Genomic DNA, 20305 nt, shown 5'->3' on the forward strand with positions numbered 1-20305 from the left:
CCTATATTTATTTGGAATCATGGAATTGATTCTTTTGATACATTTTTGGAAAGGACCTTTAAAATTGTAAGTCCACTCACTCACTTGAGAGATGAAGAGCCTGGAATCCAGGAAGTTTAGGTACCCTATCCAAAGGTACAAGGGTAGTAAGTAGCAGAGCCTGTATTAAGTTGTTTTCTTTTCATTTCTACTGCTAAGACATTGACTATATACTAGTAGAAGATTTCAGCAATTTTATTTTAAAATTCTATAAAACCAAAATAAAAATTAGTAAAATGGTGTTTTTTTCCTTCTACTTATTGTTGCCATCATCCACTGTGAAAATAAACAAGATGTGTGGGCAATCGCTTCATGCACAAGATAAAAGCACAAACCATACTTTAGTACTCACTGCGATTTTATGATTCCGCATCATATTATCAAATTCCTCATTAATTTTTTTATATTTTTCTTCCGTATGTGGAGTTAGCACATATGAAGTATCAGGGTCTGGGCTGTCGCACCCTCTGTGTTCCTTCTTGTTCAGAGCCTAAATAATGAAGTTAACAAAAAGGATCAACAAATAAAAAGTAGAGGTAAAGTAAAAGTACTTACAGGGCCTCGTTTGAAAATAAAATCACTATCTTCATTTAGTTTGCTGAATCTGTCCTCCGAGAGTGGACTGTGCTCAAAGTAATCGTCAGCATCAGGGCTCTCACAACCATTAAGGCCTTTCTTTCTTAATGTCTGAAATACAATTGGAAAATTCACACACAAATAATACTAACTTGCCATGAGTTTCTTGTAAACTTTATTAAGAGGGCACAGACTGAATGAACCGCATTATACAAGAGCCACTGAAATGGTTTTAAATGATCACAAATGCACTCTTAATTTTTCAAATAAGGTAAACCTTAGATGTAAGCAAAATAAATTCTTCTACTGAACATTAAGAGAAAAGGAATATTTATTTGTCTGGATTCTTCCTTTCCAAACTAGCTGAAGAACACTAAATTAATCACTGTCCTAACAGTTAAAACTTAAATGTGACTTTTAACTTGATCAATTTATCTGATGGTGCCAATGAGTGTGAGAACTGAAATAGAAATGTATCAAAATGATGCTGAGAAGTTACCAAAGCACTTTTCTAAATTAAACATTCCTGAAACTGCATCTACTGACATTTCTTTCTACCTTGATATCCTATTCACCAGAAATAATTAGCATAATATGCCAATAATTTCATTCCTAATTTGTTCTTGAATACCAACACTTGCATTTTCCTACATAACTGAACATGTATTAATAAAAGCTAAAATTTAATGTTTAGAGATGCCACTAATGATTCTTTCCTATGTAGGATGAATATATTAATGAAATTACATATTTTAAAATTTGTACTCAAAAGTTATTCAAAATGTATCCAACCCCCACATCTACCCATTGCTGGCTCTTTCTATAGAGTTCCTTCATGATTTGATTTAATCCACTGAACTGACTTTCTGGAGAATTTTCTTGAGTGTCATCAGTGCATCCCTTAAACCATATTGACATTTTCTTTCTTACTTTGGGGTAAAAATATAGGGATTATAGTTTGGTTTAATGATTTTTAAATTTTTAAACTTAAAGTCATAATGAATTGACTTGTCTAGTGCTTTTTCTTTTTTACTTCAGTTTCTTTGTACATAACTCAAAGCGATCTTATTACAGTATATGTTATTTACAACTGTGGAGTGATTTGCCTATTAATATTCTTTTAAAAACTATTTAATAGTTTTTTTAAGAATACATTTAAAACCAAGAGTTTGAAGAGAGATGGAATATTAATTTATTTCCAGAATTCCATATATTTTTCTTTTTAAAATCCTGATGGGTCTTATTTTAAGGTAGAGGACTACTGGGTTCAACAATTTAAATAGCCTTGAGATTCCCTGAAATTCCAGTCAACCACAGAAGAGTATTAAGAAGTTAAAATTTTCCAAATAAGCCCACCTAGAAGAGCATATTTAATTAGGAAATAAATATGATCAATACACGATAGATAAGATTTAAATTAAAGGTGTGTGGTTGCTGAGAGAGAGAGAGAGAGAGAGAGAGTGTGTGTGTGTGTGTGTGTGTGTGTGTGTGTGTGTGTGTATTTTTGAGGTACCCAGGGCTGGGGATTGAATCCGGGACCTCATATCTGGGAAGCTGACACTCAACCACTGAGCCACATCAGTTTCCCTGAGTTAGTTTTTTCATTTGTTTTACTTCTTGTTTGTTTCTGTTTTTTCAGGAGGTACTGGGAACTGAACCCGGGACCTCCCATGTGGGAGGTAGGAACTCAACTGCTTGAGCCACATCCACTCTCTCTACATTTTTAATAATCCATGATAACTGGTCTTAGTATCCTTTACAACATGATTTTCAGTAATTATGGATGCTCATTTTACTTTTTTCTTGAAGGAAGTAGAAGGTAAATACACAATAAAGATATGAGAATTTTGCTTCTCTGAAATCTTATATTTTAACCTTTCACTTTCTTCAATTTGATTTTTATTGCATGCTTACCAAATCACAGGTAGTAATTGTTAGTACAGCTATGTTAGCTTCTCAAATTACTTGGCATGGCCTAGGAATTCCACACACAATGCCTGAAACTCCCATTACAATATAATTACTAAACATGAGCAATACAGCAAACACTAAACCTGTTTCCCCATTATCTGCCCCATGGTACAAAGCTCTGTGGGTGTAATCACATGGACAATAATGTGCAATTAGCAATAAAATAAAAGGTCTTGTTATTTAGAACACTAAATGATGGAGACATTTATCCTCCCCAATCCACGGTAGCAAGTTCTGCCTGCTAATTCCCTCTGCAAGTTACTATCAGCAGTGAAAATATTAAGAGTCAGAATAGGAACATACTTATCTCTTATAACCTATGCAGCACAAGAAACAGAACTAATCTAATAGGTGCCTACATGTAGATTTTGGCAAGATCATGAAGTTTTGGTTTATTAAAAATGCAGAAATTGAAGAGTACTTTAAAAACAAATCAGCATTTGCTACTTTATTACAATTTAAGATCGTGAACAACTGGTTTTCTTTCTATTGTAGCCTGAAATCTCTAGCTATTTTTCCTTCATTTTCATAAATCTTAAGATGAGGTAATGCAGTCTTTTTCTTGATAAACTGAAATGCTTATTACCATAAACTTTCCACAAATGGCAATTGCCAAGTACAAAGTATCTCTTTAAATATTTTTCAACCCACAGAAGAAAAAGAATATGGCCTTTGTTTATTAATTACATGTAGCATTTATTCTACAGGAATAGGGACTAATCCTACTTATACACAAGTGAAAGGAAAGTGCTCTGGTATCTCCAGCTCTGCAAGCCTTCACTTCAGATGAAGTTCCTGTCACTGTAAGGGAATTTAAGAGGCCGTATCACTCTGTAGATAACAAGCTAATGTACCTCTGTTTGATATCCAACTTGTGTCTCTTTATCACCAAAACATGAAGAGCTGTTCGAGGATGCAACTACCATAAAAGACTTTTTCTGTCTTATCTTTATCAAATAGCATAATAGTAAAAGTTTCTCATCTGTCACTGGTACAAACCAGTGGAATGCTGTAATCTAGTACCAAGGGCCAGGCGAGGCATATGAGAGACAGGCCAGTGTCAGCTTCCTCACGTGACACAAGTTAGCCACAATAAAAACACTCAATGAAGAAAACAGAGTCTGAAAGGTTACCACTATGAGGAATCTGCTTATAAAAGCAAAAATATTCATGAAGACTGCTAGTATCTATCTGTGCACCCTGTAATGGCTATTACTGATAATTATCAGGTCCAATCTAAAGTTAACAGAACTTCTAAAATCCTCTATTTCTTGCAAATCCTGTTTTTCAGTGCCTCTCGGACAAACTTAAAGGGAAAACTCAATTATGCCAAAATAATTTCAAATTTCAGTGGCATCAACCATTTAAGTTGATTTATATCCCAGTTACTTTTCCTAAATATAACTGTATTCTGAAACATACATTATAAATTGGTAAAGGGATCTGTTGTAATAAGCATTTATGTTATTAATCTATTAAAACTGACTTTATACAACCTGTTCTATACCCTTTATATTAGTGCTCGAATATGTTTAAATTTCCAACTGATAAGATAACTTAAATTCTAAAAATGCACCTGAAACTCTCATCATCCATTTTTATACAAGACAAATTTTGTTTTTGGAGCGTCAGTTAAAGCACTTTCAAAAAACAAACATTTTTTTCTACTTAATAGTATAGTTAAATTTCTATTATGATTTACTTTCTCTTTGTGATTTTGGGCCAATTCAGGTACTTTCTACATACTGGCACTGATGGTCCAATATGAGGTTTTTAAATCACGAATGTCTTTAGTTAATATTTGCTTTTCAATATTAGTTATACAAGGACATATTATGGAAGACTTCTAATGCACCAAAATAAAAATAGTGTCTTCAATGGAAAACTTGCATTGTTTAGGGTGTGCCCTCCCAGGTTATCGAATTTTATGGGGTGTGTGGCTTTCACTGTCTTTGATCTATTTTATAATTCTGTAGAAACAGAAGTTAATTTGTAGAAAACTAATCAAAATGCAAATAATTCATGCTTATAAGCATGCAAATAAATTGACTGGTTGTGGTTCAACTGACTTCTTCCCCTACTGTGGAAGAGGCCAGTATTTGCCTCTATGAAGCAAATTCATTTCGGTATTCTTCCTGTGCTTATACATTTCTCTGGTTTTTGGAGTTAACTGTTAACCAGCCGTAACATTTTTCCCCAGTTTACTGAATAAATAATGAGTTAAAATTTTACTTAGACTCATGTTCATTCTCTATCTGTTGAAGTGTTGTACTTTTACCTTTTTTTTGGAAAATTATCTTTTAACAGTTACGAGAATGAAACTACTTCTCATTCTTCATTTATGGTAAATTTAACTCTATGAATTCTATTTTCTCTGTGATTTTTCTATAAACTTATAAATTTTCTAATAAAAAATGAAATATTTAGGGGAAAATAGATTTCTAGGAATCCTTTTTAAGAACTCAGCCATGGACTGAGCATTGGTATTTAAAAGAAAAAATATGCTGTTATTTAAAATTTTTGAAAATGTTTATCTGATGAATCACCAGTATTAATTCATTATATATTAAATATTAAGGAAATATGACCAGCAAAGGCTTGTGATGTTTCAATGTTCTTCCTCAAGAAATTAAAGATGAGAGAGTACCTTTAATTCTTGTGACAATTCATAAATTAAATGTTATTGATATTACAAGCATTAATAGCACAACTACTGAAAAAGGCAGACCTCACATTCTCCTGAAGCAGGGATCCATTCTTTTCTTCTTAAACTATTATGATATATAGTGAAATTTAAGCTAGTGGGGAAAGAGTAAGCAGTGTTCTGCCCTGTATTTCTAGGGAAAGGGATCCCTACATCACACAGTACTCTTTCTGTGCTGGAAATGCCTAAATTAAGATACAAAGAAAAGAGGTTTTTGATTTTGGTATTAATTAAACTAGATTTACCCAAAAGAAGAGGAATTTAAGGCCTTCTATGTACTGTTTAAAGTCTCCGACAGTAAGAAGGCTCTTGACTTAAAAATTTCCATTCATTAATACCAATGTAAGTAAAAATTGAAATTTAGTGGGTACCCTGGTGGTGCCTCCATTTGGGTTATATCCATTTCTGTCTTTGACTAGGCTATCTTATAGCCCTGTAGGAATGGAAGGTTACTTGCAGAAAACTGATAGTAAAGGACACCATAAACAATCCACATAGCTCCAAGGAAACGATCTTTTGGCAGGCTCTATCTGGGAATCTTTGAGAAGCTATTTCTTCAACATGACATGGTTACATTCACTTTTAAGTCCCCTTATCATGATCCTTCTACTTCTTTTATTTGAACCAATAATTTTCAATTTACTTGTTAAGTTTATTTCTCAGAGACTTGGAAGCCTCTGGATTGTTCCTATTTCAGTTGAGCCCTGAGACCCAGGGGTAACAATTCCTCCAAAAAGGACAACCAGAAACTCCTGATAATCTCACATTCCATACTAAGCAATTTCATTCCTCACATCCTGATCTACGCACCCTAATCTTGTAGTGGTCAGAAGAATCATTGTCCTAAATCCCTCAAGACTGAGGAATGTTCAAAAACTCAAGGGAGTCTGAAACCATGGGCAGGCCAAAACCAGTTTATGGAGAGGTCCTCTGTTCCTGAAACCTTTTCTTCAGAGCTTGTTTACCACAGGTCATATAACCTGAGGATGAGCAGAAACAGACTCTTGTCCTTTAGACAACCTTTGAGATACCAGGAAAAAGACATCAGAAGCATATCAAATGCTAGAGGTCCTTCAAAAGGAAGATCTACCACACATGGGCAAGTCTATAACTAACCATTAGACTTTGCCAAGTCAAACCTTCCCACTTCTGTCTCTACCTCTCACTTCCCATTCCCGTAAAATCTCCCTGAACTCTCAGATCAAGAAGAAAGATTTAATGACCCTGCATTTAAACTCTTTTTCTCAAAATTCCAAAGTCATAGTATTTGCCTCTGTACACACTGGACCATAAGCCCTTCCTCAGTAGCAATGTAAATAACTGCTGTTCACAGAAACTGTTTCTTGTAAAATGCCATTGATTACCACACTATAGATACCAGTTTTGCTCTCATTTTGTAAATTGATTTCAGCCTTCCTTATCTAACTATAAAAATGTGTGGCATTAGAACTAGTTATGATATCTTACTGGTTCCTTCACTAGTTAATGAATTAAATAAAATGTTTGACATCTGTTCATTTTTATTGTTGTATGAGAATAATGATACCCTCTTCCAAATTAATCTACAACTTGAAAGTCTATCTCAAGCTTCAGATCTATAGTTACAACTGCCTGCTGTACATTTTTATTTGGATATCTTGCTAACACTTTTATTTCAACTTAACTAAGATGGAACTCTCAGTATCTTTTTAAACAGATTCCCTCTTCAGGCTTACCTATTCTCACACAGTTAGATACCTTGCTGTACACTCCTTGATCTCTCCCCACATTCTACTGGATTACCAAACTTTATAGATTATTGTTTCTATTTCTAGGCCTGCAATTGTCTTACATTTGGACTTATTTTTAGATTACCTACCCCATCTGTTAACATATGTCATGCATAACCCCCAATAGATGTGTCTTTTTACAAATTGTATGCATGGATCTATTAAACTTTTTGCATGTTAGTAAGCCTATTTTTAAGAGAAATAAAAAATAAATCTTAAAAAAAAGATAAAATAGAATTTCTATTATTTTCTTCCTGAACCTCAAGAGATAAGTTTGTACATCTTACATTTCTCCTTTGAAAGCACAGATATAGAGCACAAAGTCAAACTCCTTAGCCTGACTGCAAAGTCAACTATAGTCTAGCTCCTGTTTATCTGATTCTGCGCCCCCCCACCATTTCTATCCTCTCTGAAACCTCTGATCATGCCAGAGTAGTCAAAATTATTATTCTAACAGTCACAAAAATTGCTTCACTGATGTCACCTCACCTGTTTGAAAACACTGCCCTCTCTTTTCTGTATGACTTTTATAGTTCACTATGGCCCAGTTTCAACCCCATTTTTCCATGACCTTTTTCTTCACTGCTTGCTACGCTAAAATTTTAAGAGCACTTATTCTATAGAACATTCATGAAAGTTATGCTAGATTTACTTATTTTCTACATATTTCCTATATCTTCAACTAATCCATGTACTTTCATGTCAAAGACTGAATGCTCTACATTTTCAGAATCTAGATAAACAAGGTGGCTCACATACATAATACATGTATTAAAGATGAAAACTTGTAGGATGACAAAACACAGTAGAGGAGAGAGATCAAGACACTGGGGCAAGTTACTTCAAAAGTCTTCTAAAAAACACAAAGTTATGAAATTGTGAAAACATAATTAAATAATAACCTGGAGACATCACTTTTTACTTGACTGGGCCAGAAAAAAATTGATATTTTACTATTATTGAACCACGAAGACGCAATTTCACATGGTTCAAGCTAAGAGATTAATTTAAAATGGCTATATCCTGAAAGCTGCTGGGAGATTCCCCACAGGCATTTTATTGGGACAGATCACAATTGTAATGCTAGGAGCCTACTTCCCTTATGCTGAGTCTGCAGCTAGCTGCAATCAATTAACAACCAAAAGTACCAATTCAGTATCTTACAAAAGAAGCCTCCTCATTTATTTTAAAACTAGTAGGCTAGAGCAGAAACCTGGAAATTTAATAAATAAAAACTATACTTTTCTAGAATCAGAAAAACCCAATGTCATCTATAGAGTGACAACCCATTTTTTTAAAAGTCTACAAAGCACTGAGACAAAAATCCCATACTTTACCAAATCTTTTTTTTCTATTGAGACATAAAAGACGGTGTCATAATCGAAGAATTTTTCTACTTTATTATGGTCTCATTATAAAAATGAGACTATCAATTCATTTTCATGTGAAGACCATAAGTGTGCCTTCAAGACAGTCATCTTGTAAACAAGCCTTGGTAGCAGAGATGAGAGACCACCAAGACCTTCAGATGGAGTTCCTAGTGTCAGGTCTTCATGAAGTTAGGTGCCATCTGCCTTTGTGTGCCATCTGTCTGTATCCTTTCAATAAACTCCCCCTTCAGCTTGAGCTATTTCAATTGGGTTTCTATTCCTTATAATCCAAGAACCTTGGTGAAGAAAACTGCCATTGATCTTATTCAAGCTATGTAAATCCCCAAATTAATTTGGCTAGTACCTCCATAAACTAGAACCAGAAAGGGGCCCAAACCTGGACATGAGAAGAAAGATGATTATTGTTCTTGTCAAAGATGAGTGATTCAAATAATGAGTACATAAACCAACAAAGAACTTTAAAGTCACGTGTTCTATTATTTACTTAAAAAACACTAATGTCTGTACCTTTCATGTTCAAGGAAACATTTACAGAATCCTGGGTATATACTATTGCTTGGCAGCCTCGGCACATTTGCCTCACATTTTCTAGAACACATTAAATCTGTTGGTCAAACTGAAGATGGAAAAAGAGAAGGGTGGAAAGGAAAGAGGGAGATTTGAGGAACCAAGAATAATGCTTTTAGATAGTTTTATAAGTATATCCAGGGTGGTTTCTTTTCCCCCACAACAAACTTAATGGAATGTTTTTTATTAGGCAGGGGGCAGAAGATTTATAGTGGGCTATTTTAAGCTTATATTTTCTAGCAAATAATCAGCAAAAGACATACTTTTTGAAATAATGTATTTAAACTCATTCCCATGGAAGCTATATAATATGTTTATGTTTGTTGATATACACATATACATACCTACATGCACATACCCACATATAGATATTACTATAATCTTTGGTGTTTTTTACAGAGTAAAGAAATCTAATATTCAGAATATGTTTCACTGTAAATGTTCAAATAAATATTTAAATTATGTGGAGCCTGAAATAAGAATTCATAAAAATCCCAGATCGGAATTTTCTATATTCTTTTTATTTTTGGCTAATACAATTTATTTATTTAACAAAAAAGTAAATATTAAACAATATCCAACTATAAGTGCCAATAATTTCTATATCTTTACATTCATAAAAATAATGATTCATTTTTTGAGGAACTGAGGCCTAGAAATTAACTAGGTTAGTGGTTCTCAATATCTGCTACACCTTAGAATCAAGGGTAATGAATCCCAGGCCACAGCGACCACTCACAGGAGAATCTATGCTGGTGGGACCCTTTCATTATCTTTTTTTTTTCTAAAGCTCTCCAAGTTAAACTTGAGGACAAGTAAATTAAGTCTTATTAGGTCAGAGGCTCATACAAGTTGTACTATTGATGATCTCAACCTGTGTAAGTGTAAGTTAGCTTTTGCTATTTTCTTGTCTTTCTAATAAAAGAAGGGGTTGATCTTTTGCTCAGTGCTCCTGAAAGGTGAGCTGTAAACTTGTACAGGTGAAGTCATAACTGGTCGCACAACTCTATATAAGAACAGTGAGGGAAGTGGATGTGGCTCAAGCAATTGGGCTCCCATCTACCATATAGGAGATCCAGGGTTCAATGCCCAGGGCCTCCCGGTGAGAGCAAGCTGGCCCATGTGGCAAGCTGGCCCATGCAGGCTGCTGGCCTGCATGGAGTGTTGGTCTGTATAGAGTACTGCCCCGTGCCCAAGTGCTGGCCCACACGGAGAGCTGGCACAGCAAGATGATGCAACAAAAAGAGACACAGAGGAGAGATAATAAGAGATGTAGCAGATAAGGGAGCTGAGGTGGAGCAAGAGTATGATCGCCTCTCTCCCACTCCTGAAGGTCCCAGGACTGGTTTCTGGAGCCACCTAATAAGAATACAAGCAGACACAGAAGAACACACAGCAAACAGACAGAGAGAGCAGACAATGGAGGGACTGAGGAGAAATAAATAAATAAATCTTAAAAAAAAAAAAAAAAAAAAAAAAGAACAGTGATGCTTTATATTTAACCCACTTTACTGGTTCTCATCCTCAGATGCTTACCGGACTAATTTTTGTGACTTTAAGATAAATACAGATGCCCAGGAACTACCCTAGACCATCTGAATCAAAATCACTAAACACCTGGGCATGTGAATTTTTTAAAAAGTTTATGACTTTGACGCCCAATCCTGGATGGAGCTCTCTAATGATATGCCACATGGTATGTCCCTAGCTCTACTTGGTTAAACAATAGGGAAGCAAATTCTAAATTAAGACGGAAAAAGAACTTTTTTAGATCTACCCAGCAATGTAACTGCCTGCTTTAAATCAGTGAGCTATGTGTGGCTGGAGGAATGAAGGAAGAGGTTGGATTATTATTTGCTGGTAATGTTGTCAAGGGGTTCCTAAATTCAGTAGGTAGTTGCATCACTTGATAATTAAGGTTCCTTCCAATTCTTAAGTTTCTTTAGTCAAAACTTACAAGAGATCATTTACAGTGGATATATTTCCATGAAAACTTATAACTTTATCAGAAGCACAAAATTACTCTACTGCTAAAACAATTTAGAATTTAATAGTGTTAATGGAACAGCACCACTAATATCTGTCTTTTTGAGGGGAATATTTTCCCCAATTTTCTCATTAGAGGGAAAGTAACTTCTCAGGAGAAAGAAGTATGGGAACAAGTTCTCTGGAACCTCATTCACCCCTTTCCAACAGAGAAGTGTCCTATGTGATTGAGGATACTGGGAGAGAAGAAACTAAGCACATGTGGATTCTTTAACCTTGAGAGCTTACTAGTCTCAGAACGCAAAGGATGGGCCCTCCAATCAGGGAGCAGTTTCTACAATCTTGAGATATGCTACTACATTCTAGATTCAGGAGTCTACATTGCCTGAGTATTTGTTAGTCTGTGCCTAAAAAGAATTGATATGTTTTTAATATCAGCTCAATTTTATGATAATTGTCTAAGGATCATAGCCAGTAGTTCAATTCCATTCCAAAGTAACAGAATTCTAGCACTTAGAATGGAAAATATGGAATTAGAAGTACTTAAAAGATGTATATATGTGGTTTTTAAATGTACAAGGAGGAAATCAAATCAATCCAAAATTTTAATGCCCAACTTAAATCTCATTTCTCTGAAGTAACTCAGCAGTAAATGCTCAATAAATGCTGGCTCAATGGATAATTCATCAGTAGATCTAGCACAAGGTAATATGTAAGTACTTGTACAATGAAAGGTTCTTTGGAACTAAAACTACACTATTAGAATATTTTTAAGATGAGAAAAGTTTTCCTTTTTCCCATCTTTAATATTTGTTTCTGAATTTTGAATTAGATACCGCTTACTCTTCCTAGCCACTGTGAAAACACATAAAAAATTTTCAAATAGTGAAATACTGATAAAGGAGCATAAAAACATATATATAACTCAACAGATAATTACAAAGTAAACTCTAGTGATTCCAATCAGGTAAACAAAAAACACAACCAGGGAAGTGGCTGTGGCTCAATTGACTGGGCTCTCATCTACCATATGGAAGGCCCTGGGTTTGTGTCCCAGGGCCTCCTTGTGAAGGCAAGCTGGCCCATGCCTGTGGAGAGCTGACAGGCCGTGCCCACAGAGAGATGACACAGCAAGATAACACAATGAAGGCAGTCAAGCAGACACAGAAGGCATAGTGAATGGACACAGAGCAGATAGCAAGCAAGCCACAAATGGCGGGGGGAGGGGGGGATAAAGTAAAAATAAATCTTTTTTTTTTTAAAGTGAATCATTATAAAATATAACAAAAAAACCACACCCAGTCACCAGAAACCTATATATCTCCTTCAAAAACCCTGTACTCTTTTTATTTTTTTAAAGATTTATTTGTATGTTTCCTCCTTCCCCTCTCCCTCCTCCTGCCTGCTGTTTTTGCTGTGTCCATTCACTGCGTGTTCTTCTGTATCTATTTCTCTTTTTGTCTTCTCATTTTTCTCTCCTCTAGGATTCACTGGGATTTGATCCTGGGGACCTCTGATGTGGAGAGAGGTTTCCTGTCAACTGCTCCACCTCAGTTTCTGGTCTCTGCTGCACTTCACTTTGATTCTCCCCTTTATCTCTCTTTTGTTGCCTCATCATCTTGCTGTGGAACTCACTTGCATGGGCACCAGCTCACTGCGCAGATACTCGGCTCGTCGTGCGGGCACTCATGAGGGCACTCAGCTTACCGCACTTGGCTCACTACATGGGCACTGGTTCACCGCACAGGCATGTTTTTTCTTCTTTTTCACCAGGAGGTCCCAGGGATTGAACCCAGGTCCTCCCATATGGTAGGTGGAAGCCCCTTCACTTGAGCCACATCTGCTTCCCTACCCTGTTCTCTCTTTACAGGTGATACCATCCTAACTCAGCGATGGCAATTTTCTGATTTTCTTTATAAGGTTTACCACCTTTATACATATTCCTAGAAGTATAATTTTGAATATTATGTGAATGGAGCCATACACATTGTATACATATACATTATATATGAAATTATATACAATGTATTATTTTGCTTCTTTTGTTATATATTGTTTGTGAGATTTACCCATACAGTTGCATATATAGTTTGTTCATTTTCACTGAATACTGTGTTCTATTATATGAAAAAAAAAGTTATGTATCCATTCTACTGCAGACAGACATTTGAGTTGCTTCAAGTCCTGGGCTATTATGAAAAATGCTGCTGTGAACATATTTTGCAGACACATTCTAGTGCATATTTGCATGTGCTTCTCTGATTATTAAGCACATTGCTTATCTATTGGACATCTGGTTTTTCTCTTTTGTGAAGTGCCTGTTCAAGTATGTTGTCAAGTTTTCTATTGAGTTGTTTTTTCTTGTTGATTTATAGTAGTCTTTTATTCAATATAGATTGTTTGCTAATTTTATTCATTGTAAAAATATTTTCCCATTCTATGGCATGTTTTTTCATTCTCATCATTTGATGAAGAGGAGTTGTTAATTTTAATACAAATTTTCAATTTTTCCCTTTTGGTAGCAATTTTTGTTCTATAAAATAAATCCCTTCATACCTCAAAATCATGATGGTATTTTCCTATATTATCTTATGAAAAGTGTTATAATTTTGCTAATCACATTTATATCTATAATCTTCCTGGAGGTGATTCCATGTAAGACAATGAGGTAGAGTTCAATTTCATGTTTTTCCCATATAGATAATCCAATTTTCCAATATTATATATTCAAGAGTTTGTCCTTTCCCCTTTAATCTTTGATGCTATCACTGCAATATATCAATCATCTATTCATATATGCCCAGTTCTGGGTTCTCTATTATTCCATTGACATTTAGTATTTTGTTATTTGTAGCAATGCCACAGTGTCTATCTTGGCAATTAGTCTCAGCATCTTGTGGAGTAAACCCTCCCTCCCACCTTGCTCTTCAGCAATGTCTTCTCTTTTCCCTTTGAATTTCCTTATGTATTTCAGAAACGGTTACTGAATTCTTAAAAAGAACTTGTTGGGATTTTTACTGCATTTCTCTGAATCTATACAAATTATTTTACATAGCACAGATATATACAATCTTGATACCACCAATGCATGAACACTGTAAAACTCTGTTATGTCAACCCTGCATTCCTGAGCTAAATCCAACTTAGTCATGATTTTTTATTTCTTTATATAGTACTGATTTAAGTCCTGCATTAGCTAGCATAAGCAATGCTAGATGCTTAAACAAGTCCACAAATCTCACTGGCTTAATACAATGAAAGTCTATTTCCTTTTCATACAAAGAACAATAAAGATGTTCCTTATTCTCAGAAAGCCTTAATGGAGATTATTCAGAAACCAGGAGCCTTCATCTTGTGGTTCCATGTAAGAGATACCTCAGAGTCCTCATGTGGACTCCATTTGGCTGAAAATACACGGGAGGTATTTTCCACTCACATTCCGTGGCCCCTCTGTACTGGTCTTCCAAAGGGGTGCTGATGCAAAGTACCAGAATCAGTTGGCTTTTATAAAGGGTATCTATTTGGGGTAAAAGCTTACAGTAACAAGGCCCTAAAGAGACCAACTCAAGCTTGCTTTTTCACTAAAGTCAGTTGCTACATGCTGAATCAAGATGGTCGCTGATCTCTGCCTGATCTCTCCTCTGTAGGCTATCGGGCAAATGGCTCATCTCTCCCCAGGGCTTTAGCAGTTTGAACCTTCTCCTTTCTGTCACCTGACAAAGTTCTTTCCTCTGGCATCTATGGATCTCTCTCTCTCTTCCTGTATGCCTTCTGGAGCAAGTGTCCATTTATATCAGCCCACCAAGGTGGCAGGGACTCAACCTGAGCTACACCTTATGAAGTAACCCAATAAGAAGACCTAAATTGATTTTATCAAGTAAACTTAATCAGAGGCCCCTCACCAAATCTAATACAATCAAAGGGCATCACACCCAGAGGAACAGATGATTTACAAACACAATTTAATAATGTTAATAACAGGATATTTGAAATATATGGGAGTGAGTTTTTACTGTGACTTGCTGTGTTTTGTTTTTTCTACTACCTTGCTAACTTGTGTGCTTGGCTATCTTTGGCTATACCTCTGAAAGGTTGAGAGGAATTTCTGAAGTATATAATAATAAAGTGCCTTTTGTTAGATAGGATATAAATTTGCTTCTTCCAAGCATCTGAAAGAGAAATTTTCTTGAAATTGTTATAGTACTGTTTTAGTTTCCTAGGGCTACCGTACCAAAGTACTACAAATTGGGTGACTTAAAACAACCAAAATTACTGTCTCATAAATTCTGGAGGCTAGACATCTTAAATGAAGGTGTTGACAAGGTATGCTTCCTCTGAAGTTTGCAGGATTCTGGCAGTGACTTGCCAGAAATTCATAGTATTCTTTCGTTTGCGACACTACTTAATCTCTTCCTCTATCACACGCCTGTGTTTGCTATGTTCAATTTCCTCTTCTTTAAGGGTATCAGTCATATTGGATTAGGATTCCAAATCAAATTTGGCCCCATTTTAACTAATAACATCTTCAAAGATTCTGTTTCCAAAAAGGGTCACATTCACAGTACCAGGGATAGGATGTGAACACATCTTTTGTGGGGATACAATTCAATATCCAAAACAATGACTTTGGCCTGTAATTTCACACAAGGCTGGAACTTGGGTTTCTCTTTGCCCTCATTTGTTCAATACTAGAACTCTCCCTGCAATCCTTTGGGGATACAGAGAGAGTAGTGGATTTAACTCTTTTCCTAAGATCCCAACTTGATGTGAGGTCGATCTCAGATTTATAAACCTAGAAGTGAGAACTTTTCCCTTGTCTCTAAGTCCATCAAAACCTGAAGCTCAGTTTCTCAGTTGTTTTGTCCAGATATCAAATGACTCAGGGTAACCAGAGCTTTAAATACTTCCTTAATATTTAGGTTCTCACCTTCTTTTAGATTTTGGCCTGGCATATTCCTTGACAGTTCTTTGATGCTGAAAAAAGGTTTATATAGTTCATCTAACATTTTTAGTTGTCTTAAGCAGGAAGGTTAGCCTAGAATAACCTCACCTAGCATTAATGAATTTTTTAAAAAGCCAACACTTCTAGAGAAAGAAAAGCAAACCAATATCTAATGACATCCATCAAGTTTTTTTGTTTTTGTTGCTTTATAAAAAAAAAAAAGCTGTGGAAAACAGTTTGGCAGTTCCTCAAAAAGTTAAACATTACCATATTATCCAGCAATACCACTCCTAGCTACATATCCAACAGAAACTATGATATATGTCCCCACAAAAGCTTGTATGCAGCAGTATTCATAACAGCCCAAAAGTGGAAACAACCCAAATGTTCACCAACTGAAGAATGGATAAACAAAATGTGGTATATCCATACAATGGGATATTATTCAGCTATAAAAAGGAACCAAGTACTGATACATGCTACAGCACGGATGAACCTTTGAAACACTGCACTAAGTAAAAGAAGCCAGTTATCAAAGACCAGAGACTACATGAATCCATTCATATCAAAGTCCAAAACAGGCAAATCCATAAAGACAGAAAGTAGTTTAGTGATTCCTAGGAGATGTGGGGAAGAGGGACTGGGGACAGAGAGCTAATGGGTACCAGGTTTCAGTTTGGGGTAATGAAAACTTTCTTGAATCAGATCGTGATGACAGTTGCACAAACAAGTAAATACACTAAAAACACTGATTTGGAAACTTTTAAATGGTTAATTGTATGGTATATGAATTACAGCTCAAATTAAAAAAATTTTTTAAATGTTTATCTCACGTATGTCTAGCATATTCTAATACCTAATTGAAATATGCATTCAACTTCACATGACAATGAAGGATGTCTGGGGCATTGGTTTAGAGGTGGTCAGGGTAGTATGAAAGCACTTCATGCTTTCATGAAGTGAAATATTTGGAATACTTACTATGATTATCATATTAGAATTCATACCTATTATTCAGGTACATTAACACTTACCAGTGAACAGAATCATGTGAAACAAAACCAAAAATTCCAATGAACAATCCAGAGAATAAAACAACTCCTGTACAATTCTCTTTTATCTATATAGCTAATATTAGTTCAGATAAGGTATTGAATGCTAACTTTAAAAGACAAATCTTCATGATTAAACAATAAAGTATGATCTATTTGCTATATTTTGGAATGCATGTCAGCTCATATGAAAGTGGTTCATGATGGAATGTCAGTATAAGAAGTCATTTTGATTTGCCAGTGATTTTTCCTAGGCAAGGGAACTAAAAAATGGGAAGAGAATCATAACCTTTAACGGTAAAGGAAAAAAACCCTCAGCCTGGCTACTTGACTGGCAGCAGGAGGAGCATTTTCATCTGCTTCATAATAAAATTTAAAATGAAAATGTGAGGTGGGTATACCTAGCCTTGTTGCAGGATGTAGTACTTCTCATGCCCACTTTAATGGCAACCCCAGTGGCTCAATGCTACACAGCCTTCTATACTGACCTAAGACCCATTGGTCCCACCCTAATTAAAGTGTCAGCATTTCATTTAAGCAATTTTGTGCATGTGTAGTATCCACTATCTGCTGTGGTAGCCACTAGCTACTACACTGTTGCCACAATGAGCTATAGCTATCTTCCCAATTACTAAGTTGTTTGGATTATGCTCAGAACACAAAGTTGCATAGGTTTTATAGTTTGTGAGATTTTTCAGGAATTCATAAACTGCACTACAGCAAAGGCTCCTGTACTTTTTTCTATGTTTACATCTCTAAAGACTGGAGATAATGTATATTGGGAATAGGTATGGAATATGAGAAGAAACAGAAATTTAGTAATTATTTCCAGTGTTAAGAGTGAAGAGAATCAAATTCTTTTCATTCCTGAGCTTTCTTTCCACTTAAAACATACTTAAGGGGGAAGCGGATTTGGCTCAGCGGACAGAGCATCCACCTACCACGTGGGAGGTCCAGGGTTCAAACCCAGGGTCTCCTGACCCGTATGATGAGCTGCCCACGCGCACTGCTGATGTGCGCAAGGAGTGCTGTGCCACGCAGGGGCGTCCCCCGCGTAGGGGAGCCCCACGCGCAAGGAGTGTGCCCCATAAGGAGAGCCGCCTAGCATGAAGTAAGTGCAGGCTGCCCAGGAGTGGTGCTGCACACACAGAGAGCTGATGCAGCAAGATGACGCAATGAAAAGAGACACATTCCTGGTGCTGCTAACAAGAATACAAGCAGACACAGAAGAACACACATCAATTGGACACAGAGAGCAGACAACTGGGGGGTGGCAGGGAAGGAGAGAGAAATAAAAAAAACATACTTAAGGGAAAAGGATGTGGCTCAATCAGTTGGGCACCTGCCTACCACATGGAAGGTCCCAGGTTCAGGTCATGGAGCCTCCTAGAAGATGAGTAGACACCACCTCCCCCCTGTAACGAGCTGATGCCATCAGGGAGTGGAAGTGGCTCAGGCCATTAGGCACTCACCTCCCAGGTTCAGTTCCCAGTGCCTCCTAGAAAAGGTGAGCAAAACAATGAGCAGACAGATGAGAGAACCACCAGTGGGGGAGGAGACATAAATAAAGTAAGAAAAATAAAGTAAATAAATCTTTAAATAAAGGGAAAAAAAGAAACCTAATCCGTCTATTCCCACAACCTGGGCAGACCTTGGCCAAAGCCTGAGCGACAGACTGCAACAAAAGTAATGCCCTTGCCTCAAGCTGGGACTGACTGGGTGATGCTATTTATGTTCTAGAACCCGCCGGGGGTGGGGTTAGGCTGAAGCTCCACTCCAGCTGAAAACCACATTCTGGCTTAGTTTTTACCCCTACATATCCTGCTTCCTGCACTGACCCCCTTTTCTAAGCCTCCTCTAGAGCAAATAATCTTAATATGAATCCCCATTTTTAAGATCTGCTTTCTTTTTTAAAGGCAGTACAGGAATTTGAACCCAGGACCTTACACGTGAGAAGTAGGAGCTCAACCACTGAGCTACATTAGCGCTGCCTAGGCTCTGCTTCTTGACCCAAGACGCCTGCATTTCCTGGACCGGGCCCTCCCTTCTGAAGATTCCCTCTTGGAGCACTAAAAGGGGCTCAGAGACAGTAATTCTTGATCTAGGACTGGCACAGCTGGGAGTCAATTATTTCTTCACTCAACTGGGGTGAGGGAGGTTCCTTCCAGCTCTGAAGGTACGTATGTGATGTGATGTGAGGTGCCAGAGAGCCTTCTCTTGCCCCCAACTGGCCCCACATGTGCATGGAATCCTACCCCTGGGGTATCTAGCACCAAACCTCTGGAGGCTTTTTCAAAATGCAAAAGCATCTAAGATGAGAATGAGTGTAACATCAGGGGATTATACTGGAGGGCACAGTTTCTAAATGGGGGAACCGTGGATCACCTTCACAGAATCCATCACCTAAAGGGATGTTTATTATTAATTTGCTTTTTTTAATGTAGTACATGAAACTTAGAGGTGTAGCAGCCATCTCTCAACCACAAGGGAATACCACAAAGATGTAAAACAAAAAACCAAAACAGTGAAATAATTAAAAGTGAAATAATTAAATTCTTGATTGCTCAAAACAAACATTATGTTCTTATCCATAGTAGCATTTTGAAATGCTACTCTAATGGGCTCTAATGACATTTGATCGAGCATGTTGAAACTGAGTTAACAAAGTAAGGAACACTGTCGTCAGTTAAGTATATAGGTCATTATTAAGCACTACTGTGTAATGGATCTTTTCTGAGCACTCTGAAGAAGTCTAATGTTCTTCTGCAACATCTTTGCCTTGAAAGATCTATATCTTTCTGAGAAAGACACAAGCTCTTCAAGAGAACATTACTTAATTCTTTGGAAGTATGTACTGGTCTGACTTTTGACAAGCCCCTTATTATCTTGGGATCCTAGCTTCCTCCTCAACTAAATAAAATGTAGAACTAGATCAGGGTTTCCTAACGTTTTTATAATACACAAACCCTTTTTCACTATAATTTTGATTATTTAGACATTTTTGCATAGTACATAATAAGGAAGTATACTTTAAATGGCTGCATTATTGAAGATTGCAAAGTTTATTTATAAAATAATAAGTAATAATATTCACACTACAAATTCTAAATGTCTTCTTTTTACAAATGTACTCTGAAATTTTCTATAGATTAAGAAAAAGCATGATATATCAATATATTATATTCTTTAGAACACAGCCAAAACATTCTAATCCTCCCACCAAACCAAATGGAATAGCATTCCTCTTCATATAAATCTCAACGTTACTAAAAAACCTATCATAATTAAAAGATTAGAACCTTTAATCT

General features: G+C 36.3%; 1 protein-coding gene across 14 annotated transcripts in view; it reads right to left on the bottom strand.

Annotated features, from left to right (window-relative positions):
- MEF2A (myocyte enhancer factor 2A) overlaps nt 1–20305 on the bottom strand; it is a 195142-nt gene that overhangs the window by 51746 nt on the left and 123091 nt on the right. For 9 of the 14 annotated variants that reach the window (XM_004462083.5, XM_004462086.5, XM_058294627.2 and 6 more), the window contains one exon: nt 595–726. In XM_004462083.5, coding sequence (XP_004462140.1) covers nt 595–726 — 132 coding nt within the window. Of the gene's footprint in view, nt 1–391; nt 530–594; nt 727–20305 lie in introns of all 14 variants that reach the window. The other 5 variants (XM_004462082.4, XM_004462085.5, XM_058294631.2 and 2 more) reach the window with 1 other exon arrangement.

Source organism: Dasypus novemcinctus, chromosome 3 (assembly GCF_030445035.2).
Source record: "Dasypus novemcinctus isolate mDasNov1 chromosome 3, mDasNov1.1.hap2, whole genome shotgun sequence".
Taxonomy (NCBI): Eukaryota; Metazoa; Chordata; class Mammalia; order Cingulata; family Dasypodidae; genus Dasypus; species Dasypus novemcinctus.